This window comes from Chrysoperla carnea, chromosome 4, assembly GCF_905475395.1.
Source record: "Chrysoperla carnea chromosome 4, inChrCarn1.1, whole genome shotgun sequence".
NCBI classification, from domain to species: domain Eukaryota; kingdom Metazoa; phylum Arthropoda; class Insecta; order Neuroptera; family Chrysopidae; genus Chrysoperla; species Chrysoperla carnea.
In genome coordinates, this window is record NC_058340.1 from 66,205,544 (window position 1) to 66,216,438 (window position 10,895).

Genomic DNA, 10,895 nt, shown 5'->3' on the forward strand with positions numbered 1-10,895 from the left:
AAATTAAGTTCATTTGAGATTAGTATTTTTCGTGTTACCTTCATAATCGTTTCAAAATAAAAGAATTTTTTTGCAAAATCTTGGCAAAATCGTTAAACCAATCCCAACAACTTTTAGCTAAAGTATCTTTCCGTAGTCAGCGTGTTTTCTTTCGATTAATAATTAAATAATTTCCCATTATACCCCCCCCCCTCCATCAATCTCAGCAAATCTTGTTTAAGTTTAATCCTGTATAACCGGTTCGTTATGAAAACCGATTTTGACTGAAGTTATTCACAAAATGTTCATTTAAAGCTATTTTTCTCAAAGTAGGCGATAACTCTCTCTTGTGGGCGTTAGAGATCTGCAGGGGTGCTCTCTCTTGGGGGCGGTAGTCGAAATAAAGAACCTTTTTGAAAAACTTTTGATTTATAGATTAAATTACCCCATCCAAACAATTTTATGAATCCGCTCTTCTAAAAACTATACTCAGTATATATTTTTTATTAATTTTTACTCTATTTATACACCAGTTTACCTAATAATAAGTATCATATAATATATAATTTATAATATAAAATCATATAATATTATATTATTCATTTTATATTTTTTAATAAATATCTATAAATTATAAAATATTTTAATTATATATTGTTAATTAAAAATCTAAAAATAAATTTTATAATGTTATTTATCACATTCATTCAACATCACCATTCACCATTCACCATTCATGCTCATGTTAAAATTTATTTTAATTAAAATATACATTGTAATCATTAATTAAATTACTAATGAATTGATAATAATTGTTGTTATTATTATTCATGTTTTTTTTTTTTAATTTTGTTTTTGTTTAAGGGTATGTGGGTGGGTTTAGGGTCAAACGTAACATTTGACATTCATTTCAGAATAATTAAACAGAATACTCCAATAGTCCGAGCAAAAAAAGCAGGTAGACTTGGTTTATTTTATGTTGGACCTTACAAATAAAGAGAGTAAATAATATTACATATGTATATATGTAATATTATTTTTTCTCTTTGTTTGTAAGGTCCAACATAAAATAAACCAACTCTACATAAAGAAACTTTATACAAGAGGGATTTTATTTTTGGAATATGTTCAGGAGTCTCTTCTGAATGTATAACGGAGTTGAGGAGACGGGGAGGGGGCGTGGTATGCATTTGCAATCAAAATTTGAAAAAGAAATCTCTTTATGTTGTTTTAGAGAATAAAGTTGTTACACAGGACCTAAAGCATTTTGAAATGTCTGTCAAATATTACAACTGACTCTAGCTCAATTAGAGCAAGGTGGGTAGAGATAGCTTATTAAAAAAATTCAACCTAATTTTTTTTTTTTTTTAAATTATTATTTAATAGGACAAACAAAAATTTGATTAGTTTTATTATAAATTTTTTATTAATTTCATTTATTTTATAGTTTTTAATCATTTTGTACTATTTTACTAGAGATGATCTGAAAATATAAACTGATCCAAAAAGTATAAAAATCGGGTTATTTTATTGAAAAAATCGCTTTGATCGCCGTATCTCAAAAACTATTAGACCAGTCATCAAATGCACCCGATTTTTGTACTTTTTGGGTCAAAATTACCTTATATAATGAGTTTTATCGAAATTGGAGATACCAAAAATTCCTCGATTTTTTTGCATTTTTTTAAGGGGTATGTACCCCTTTGAAAAAATCGAGAAAAACGCAAAAAAAAAAAATGTTTTGGAATTTGATAAAACTCGGTGGATGGGGTAGTTTTGATCCAAAAAGTATGAAAATCAGGTTAATTTAATGATTGGACCTATAGATTGTTACGATGTCAACGAGTATCATGGTTCCAAAGAGTTCCCCGCCGAAAAATTAAAGTCCATAAAATTGTGAACAAACCCGATAGTCTTTATTTTTAAAGGAGAAATTACTGCTAGTAAACATCTAAAATCACTTAAAATTTCCGTTACCAAGTCTTTATTGCGTCCCATTCCCCATTCTTGGATGACTTTTTTTTAGTGTGATTAAGTTTAGCGAACTCAAAATCCATTACTTGATTATCTATGAAAACTTAAACATCAGTCTTCTAATAAATTGGAGTCTTTCTGATTTATTTAATGGATAAAATACAATTATTTTAGAAGTAATAAATCGAAAAAGACGCAACATTTCAATATAAATGTACACTGATATACAAAAAAAATGGATTGGCAGAACCATTTTTTTATTATTATCAAATTTTTCACCACACTATGACTTAAATAGCACTTAGTTACCAATAAAGCTATTTATTTGCAAAGTGAATTGATCAAAAAGTTCAAGTTAAAAGAAGTTAATCAAAAATGGTCGCAAAAGTTTTCTTTATCCATTTATCGAGGAATGAATAATTTTCTAATTTAAAGTTATCTTGAATAATTCCAGAAATTGATTAAATACTACAAACTGATTTTTCGATTTCTGTGGAATTTATTCGGTTTTTTGAAAATCTATTCCTTTAAAAACTTTGAAAGTCAAATTAAAAAAAGTAACATCAACAAGACATTTTCATTTAAATCATACTATTTAACTCCACAATCTCTGTTTCAGTTTCTCCTTGATTACTTTTCATAATAAATTTCTGAGCATTTTTAGTTCGGTTAGTTAGATTCTTTTATAGATTCTTTTATATCTCCTCCATTTTGCATTTGTTACTTACAATGAGCTTATTCCACGTAGAGCGTTGCTTTTTCAATTTTTTAGTTTTATGCTAGACACAAAGTATTTTTCCACCTAGAGTCCACATAAAAGTGAATTCGCATTAACTGTCTATTTCTGCTATACAAACCCAATTTTTCCGCAAATACAGTTATCTAAAAAGACTTGATAATCATATTTCCTATGTCTTTCAGTATATTTAAAAATGTATTTTATATATAAGTGACACAATAAATTGTCAATGTTTTCACAAAAGAAAATCCGTATAAAAACCGTTAAGTTGTGTGTTGTGTATAAGTAAAATGGTATTTTCTATTTAGTTCTTAGCAAATGCATAGAAGAAAAAAAAACAGCCAACTACCCAACTAAACATTATCATCATCAACCAATAGCAATTTTGTACAAGATGGTCCAAGTTTTACAAGCAAAGCTCAGCAAAGTGGACATTACATTAATGATAATTCCTCTACTTAAAACCACTAGAAAAGTCGACCCTAGTGGCTCAGTTGGTTGCAGCTTAACCACCTCCATACGCGGTAATGATAATAGTTAGGCTGCTGTAGTGCATGGTATATACATGAAGGAAAATATGAGCGGAAAGTTGGTAAAACACATAAAGGTATCACAATGGGCTCTATGGCCTAAATGTAGCCTTCGTGGACATCCAATATAACCTAACCTTACCTATCTAAAAAAGCAGGCTTTCCTGTGTATAAGTTTATTGAGACATCACTACATATTATAAAACAAAGTCGCTTTTTCTGTCCCTATGTACGCTTAAATCTTTGAAACTACGCAACGGATTTTGATGCGGTTTTGTTTAATAGATAGAGTGATTCAAGAGGAAGGTTTTTATGTATAATACATACATATTATAGTAGAGTAAGGGGTTGAAATAGGGGTTGAAAGGGATATGCTTCAAAAACTAAAAAAGTTGCGCATCGATTAAACTCAAATATTGACACGATATACAACCAGCTTCAAAGATCTATTGTTTTTATCTACTTTTAACCTTCGGAGGGTAGAAAGGTGTAGCGAGAAAGTGGGAAGGAATTATCGAATATTTACAAATATAACTAAGTGGGGTATCAAATAAAAGAGCATGACGTGTACATTACAAAACTGGTATCCAACGAAAGGAAATGTGGAGGGAGGGGTGCAAGTGGGGATGTTGCCCAGCAAAGCGGGTAATTCACAGCTAGTTATCAATATTTTAAAGTTATCTATCACTTGTGGAAGTCCTTCTGATGGAAAACTTGGACCACCCTGTATATTTCTAGTAAGAGCGCTACTACTCACTCAGTCTGTAAGTATGAGAACTATTACTCACTAATGGCTAGCTCAGAATATAAGTACTGTACAAAACATGAAAAAAAAAACAGGTTTAATATGTGATGACTATTGTATTTCACTATTTATTGTAAAAATTTGTTATGTATTATGTCGCAGGAAAAAGCAATGACTAAAAGCTTGCTGATTTCTTTTAAGAATTTTCTTTTAACCTCTATGTTCATGTACATGTAGAGTAATTTTGATCCAAAACATACAAAAATTGAGTTCTTTTGACGATTGGACGATTAATCCTAAGATATCCACGTGTGTTTGAGATATAGAAGGGGGTGATTCATTCGAAAAATTTACGACATTTGCATGTCTATGAATTCTATAGAGTAAATACTACCGAAAAAAATACTCATTCAATGACTTAATAAGTATTTTTCAAAGTACAACATTTCCAATTAATTCCAAAATCAAGCAGATTTCCGTGTTTTTAGTTTATTAAAATCTAACTCATTTTAAAACCATATGAGCATTTATCATTTATAGAAACACCTCCAATACCGCACCCGAATAAATTCATTTTTGTATAGCAATTTAGGCAATATCTTGATCCGGTAATCCGGTTGATCCTATAACGGTAATCTATTTTAAACCTATATATAGAAGTAGTGTATACTAATGTCTTTTTAGATAGAAAAATATAAAATTTGATACTCAAATACTTCATTGAAATATTTTACTTGTAAGATCAATTTTTCTTATTAAACGTTCTTGAAATATTTTTCTTTCAATATAAAGAAAGAAATAACTTTGGATAATCATAATGATTTCTTTGAAAATAAACATGAATTCTAAAAAAATTTTTAGTACTCTCTAAAAGGACACAAAGCATTAAAATTCGTCAATTTTAACTTAACTTTGGAAAATGTAAGTCATCTTTCTATCAAAATTGAAATATCTCGATTCAAGTTCTTCAATTTCACTGAACAGTATGGCCATGTTTTTTATAGTCTGGAAGGTCTCAATTGATTGTATATTATATAAGGTGAGTTTCTCGACTTAAAACATGGATTCATGGCCTGTCAAAAAAATTTAAAATTTAGAGTCGATTAGAGATTTTTTCTACGTATTATACCAGGGCAATTTCTAATTTCCCTGTAATCTTCTCGTCTTAGTTAATCGAAATGGTTTTTTTTTTAAATTGACAACGAACCATGAAAAAAATTTAACTAGGAACACACACAAAAAATATTTTTCCAAATTTTTTTTAAATGAATCGGTACCTATTTTTGGCTACAAGCCGCAGTATGTTATAAACAAAAAAATATTTTTTTAAATTTGAATTTAAAATACGGAAAGATAGTCGTTATCATTTTCTTGAAAGAAAATTATTGAGAGAAGAAAGAAGAAGAAATCTTTTTGAGGTAAAAAAAAACATTGAAAATCCTTTACATTTAAAACATATTGATTATTAAAACGAACGATCCGATATAATAAAAAGAGGAAAAACTAAAGGATAATGAGAACGTACGATGATGAAAATATGTAGATATTCCTACCTATAAATAATCACCGATATTTACACAAAGCTTAGGAGGCTTTTCTGAGACTGATAGTTAAAGGGTTAGCAACGTCACGAAAAGTTTTTGATATTTCATTCTTATTGAAATTTGAGTAGAGATGAAATATGACTACCAACTGAGAGCAATTGCGTTCACTGCGTTTACTAGTGAGCATTTTCGAAAAAAGCTGTGAAAATTGCTGGTTTCATTACTTCCTTTTAGTCATTTTAATAGGGCTGTAATTTCGACAGGATTTAGTTTTATAATTAATGAGCGAAATTTAAATTTGCCAGATAGAAATTACATCCCTACACGCTTAGAAATTTTTCGCCGATATTACTATGTAAGTATAGGCGTGGAAGCAATACTGTATAATTTTGATGATTTCGATTTGCTATAATTTTAAACATAGATTTTTTTTGGATGGCAGGCCCATATGTGTCAGGTGATAACCACAATTCTTCTGGCGACTAGTACTATTTAACACTGTAATGTCACTGATGATACTAATGGCATACCAGCAATATTTATTAAAATGACAAAATAGGTTAAGAATAATAGAGTGATTAGCAGTTTACACCTATATTGAATTGGATCGTAGTTCAATATTGAGTCTTGATAAATGAGAAAAAAATAATAGCCGGAAAAACAAATAGCATTGTGACAGCTGGAATTTAGTATGAGACTCAAGGCCATACTGTCGAGTTGAACTTACTATATACTAATGTAAGTCGTGCCAAAGTTTCATACAGCAATAGATTGTTGTAAATAACGCCATAGTTATGTATCTTAAGGCAATATTATATCGATTATTATCAGATAGTTTTTGAATATCTGTCCCTATACTATACCAGCATTGGAATACCGTGCATTTCTTACCGTGTACGTATCTTAAAAAAGAAAAAACTTTCCAAATTTCATCCCACTTTAAAATAAATTCTACCAAATAACCTTAATGTTTCTTTATATAACTGTTGAGTGTAGCCTAAGCTTTATGTCAAATACAATAAAAACAAATTTCATATTTCAAGTCAGCAATCTAAAATTACTATAAACAATCCATGTATTATAATACATTCCACATATTCCATATACAAATATATATGTGTATATATAGGAATTGAAATTTTTATCCTTGAATAGACACACGAAAAAAAAAAGGTTTTCGATAAGCAAATTGCTATGAATATATGAATAGCAATCAAAGTTATGTACACAATATCTATCTCGAAGTAGAAAGAAAAGTGATGAAAAAATAAGAAAACAAATAAATTATTCAAATACTCATACACACACACACACACACGCTCATGCATACGTAGCAAGCACACCCACTGAGAGAGAGTATTATCGAACATTACCCAATTTTTTTTTATTCGTTTATATGACACATTCTATGACATCAATATTTGTAATAGTTAAGTATTATGCCACATGAAAATGGAAAATAAATCCACTTGAATTGAGGTAATTCATCACTACTTAAAAAAAATATCTTCTAGAAGTTTCTACTGTATAGGTAGTGATATTATATAAGGCATTTTTATTCCTTTTTATGGAGGTACAAGAATGTTAGTTTCAAGATATGATTCAATCAAATTAAACATGAAAAGAGGGGTGAACGTTGCATCAAATCAGTTATGTTTGTTTTTTTGATATTTTGTATGCAATGTAAAGACAATGTTAAATGCAAGTTTTCGACTTCGGCAAAAGACCAATCATGTCGAAAAATCAGAAAAAGCTCTACAATTTTGACCTTATTTCAGTTTTTGGTGTTTTTTGCCGTGAAAGGACTGACATTAAAGACTGTGGTATTTGTTTGTCACAAAGATTAAATTTGCAACAATTTGAGACGAAGCCGGTTTTTATAGGACCAATAGTTTTGGATATACAGCTTTTTAAAGTTTGTCTATTTTTTCAAGTTATACGATTTTTTGCATAATTTCATCTGGTAAGTCGTTAGAGATAGCACAAAAAATTAAATATAAAAAATGTTTCTTATAAAAAAATAAACAACTTTTGTTTGAAACATTATTTTGTAAACATCACTATTTACCCGTGCAGACGCAAAATTTTGATGTCCATTTCTCCAAAACTATGAAAGATAGAGAGTTGAAAATTTGCAGGTAGCTTCAACTACTGGTCTTGTGAAACATTCTGGGAAAAAATGGTGTCTTTTTGAGACACTATATGTTTATGTATTTAATTCTTTACTTACATAACAACTTACAGCTCGGAACACAAATGTTTTAACTATAATATACTTTTGAACAGTTATTACTCGAACGGAAAGCTCGCATACAATAAATTATATTGATATTCCAAAATTTGTATTTTAATTTTCAATGTTCTAGAAATTAATATTCTCAATAATTTCTAATATAGTTTTCTATTGGTTTCAGTTAATATTCGACGCATTCAATGTTGGTCGATACGAACCATCGGCATTAGATGGCTGTCCAGATGGTTACATGCAACTGAGTGAATTAGGTCGACCGTTCACGGGTGGCTCCTGGTGTGGTTCCTCGACGGGATACGCTGTTTACTACAGTGAAACGTCAACAATAACAGTATCCGTAAAATTATTTCATGCACATGGTACAACGCCCTTTGAATTTCGCCTCCGTTATAAATTCGTGTCCCAATTAGAAGCTATCGTACGATTTGGACATCCTAGTGCCCCACTTGAACGTGGTCAAGTATCACCTGGTACCTATTGTACGCGTAAATTTGAAGAATGTTATCGTAAGCCATGTCGTTTACAGTCACCTAATTATCCTGGAATGTATCCACGAAATGTGACGTGCTATTGGAGTTTACGACAGAAAACTATTCCGACATGTAAGCATGCAATGATTTCCGTTAGACAGGAAAGTGCTCATAAAATGCAAATGAAACGTTCAATCAGTGTTGCTAGTTTAAATAAAACTGGGAGGGCATTAAAAGCTTGGAAAGATTGCACAGGAGAACGTGATCATTTAATATTTTACGATGGAGGAACAACAAACGATCCGGTGCTTGTAAAATATTGCGGTGGTGATTGGTTACCTCGAGTAGTATCTCGTGGACCTGAAATGTTAGTGGCATTTCATTCCTCCCCTTTTAGTATCCCATTACATTCACAAAGTACGCCATCTCCATTACGAGGATTCGAATTGGATGTAAATATCATATTTGCCGATTCAGATTCATTGGATTACTCTCGTGAAGTAAGAACTTGTGAGTTTGACGTGAATGCAACGAACCCTGATAGTGATGAGATATGGACTCGACAAAAAGGACGATTAGGTAGATTAGTAAGTCCTCGACATACTCTACCACCCAATACCACGTGTGTATATCGGTTTCGTGGTAAACCCGACGATCGTATATGGATTTATTTTATATCATACTCAAATCATGCTCTTTTACCTCCACCTTCACAAGATGGCGCTGAAAATAATAATCAAACTCTAGGTGGAATGTCAATGTCATTCAATAATGTCACAGTAGATGCATGTCTCACACGATTACGACTCTGGGATGGAAATAAAATCATCGCGGAGCATTGTGATGATGAAATGCCTCGATTATGTGATCATACGTCATTAAGTAATGTAACAAGAATGACACGACCATGCGCAGCACATGAAAGCTACATATCAAAAGGTTCGGATATGACAATTGAACATCACACAGAAGATGGCACTGCTTTACATCCGGCAACATTTAAACTAAAATATGAATTCGTTGATACTCGATTGGGAGGTGAAGCATGGCCAGGAAGACGAGGTGAACCATGTTATCGTGTATTTCGAAAGCAATCCAAAGGACAAATTGTTTCGCCTCGTAATGTGTTTCTATTTGGACGTGGAGGTGCTACAAACTTATCATGTGTCTATCGAATTGAAGCTGGAGCTGGAGAACGTATTCGTTTAACTATTTTTAATATTTCTTTTGGTGATAATCCGTCGTGTTATACGGAGCCCGATCCCCATACAGGGCGAGCTCGATGTACCTACAATACAGATGTAGAAGGTTATGCTATTCGTGAGTTACGGTTATGGGAGGTGCCATGGCGTGAAGTACGTCTTCCTAAAACATGTTTCTGTGATAATTCATCTTTAACACAAACCAATGCTCGTCCTCTAGTGTTCCTTTCATCGTCACGAGTGTACGAGATACACTTTAATATAAATAATATGAATATTACCGAAGATTTTCGAGATATTTATTTCTTTGCTGCATTCGAAATGGTTCGTACACCTGATTGTCCACGAAAACAACGACTGCGTGGCTCTGGTGGGGAAGTTGAGTTACTACATCCGCCAGAGAGTCGATCTGAATCCTATTGTGATGGTTTACCATGGTTTGTTGAAGCACATGAAAATAAAAGTTTATTTATCCTGACGTGGGGTGTATTTTTACCCTTGGAGCCAGCAATTGATGAACCAATTCGATGTTTAACAAAGAATCGAATAATGTTATACGCAGGACGGCCAGCAAAGTTATTGAAAGTTGTTTGCCCTTTAGAGCCAAATGCTAAACAATTTGCAGTGCACGTATTCTCCGAAGAATGGTTCGGTGTGGGTACAGCAGAATCTCCATCGACCATGTACTTACAGCCACATAGACCGCCAAATTTTCTAGTTGAGTTTATTAATCGAGAATCAGGCATCGCGGCATTCAGTTGGTTGGAAATTTCTCGATCTCGATCGTCGTTACTCCAACAATTACAAATCGAGTTCCCAACTACTTTGAACACAACAACAAATGATACAACCTCGGCTGGTTTACCACCCGATTGGGACTGCCAATATCGATGCCCTGAATTGAATGCTTGCATTAGTTCAAGTTTATGGTGTGACGGACGAATAAATTGCCCTTCTGGATTTGATGAAAATGAATCACATTGTGGAGTAGGACGTAGAATATTTAACTTATTCCCGGGGGGAGTGTATACAGCTATAAGTTGTACGGCAGCTATTATTGCAGCATTTATCTTATTTTTATTAGTCGCTGCCGTACATAGAATACGTGCTCGACGAAGGCGTCGACGTTTAGGCAAGAAGAAATTGATTAATAGTGATTTAGGTTCAATGCCACGTAGAATAGGTACCGACGAATTTTTGATTGATACGGGATCAACGCTGTCCTCCTGACATAAGGGGCAATCCGTGGAGTATATCCACGTGGATAGAGAGACAACCGTATGAAATACGGCTGAAATTAGGCCACTTTTTAAATCATTTAATAAAATTTAACAAATTTTTTTATTGAATACTGCCATCAATCACCACCCGTGAATTGAACTTTGAAAATTAAATTTGTATGTGAGAAAAATGGAAGTGCGAAGAGTGATACGGATTTATAATGTGAGTGTGCTTGAAAAT

At 32.1% G+C, this 10,895-nt stretch overlaps 1 protein-coding gene across 1 annotated transcript in view; it reads left to right on the forward strand.

The window, feature by feature from the left end:
- The window catches only part of LOC123298870, a 28,860-nt gene extending 18,196 nt beyond the window's left edge, over window positions 1-10,664 (forward strand). Inside the window, exon 4 of the mRNA XM_044880966.1 lies at window positions 7,926-10,664. Coding sequence (XP_044736901.1) covers window positions 7,926-10,664 — 2,739 coding nt within the window. The remainder of the gene's footprint in view (window positions 1-7,925) is intronic.
- Window positions 10,665-10,895: the final 231 nt, after the last annotated feature.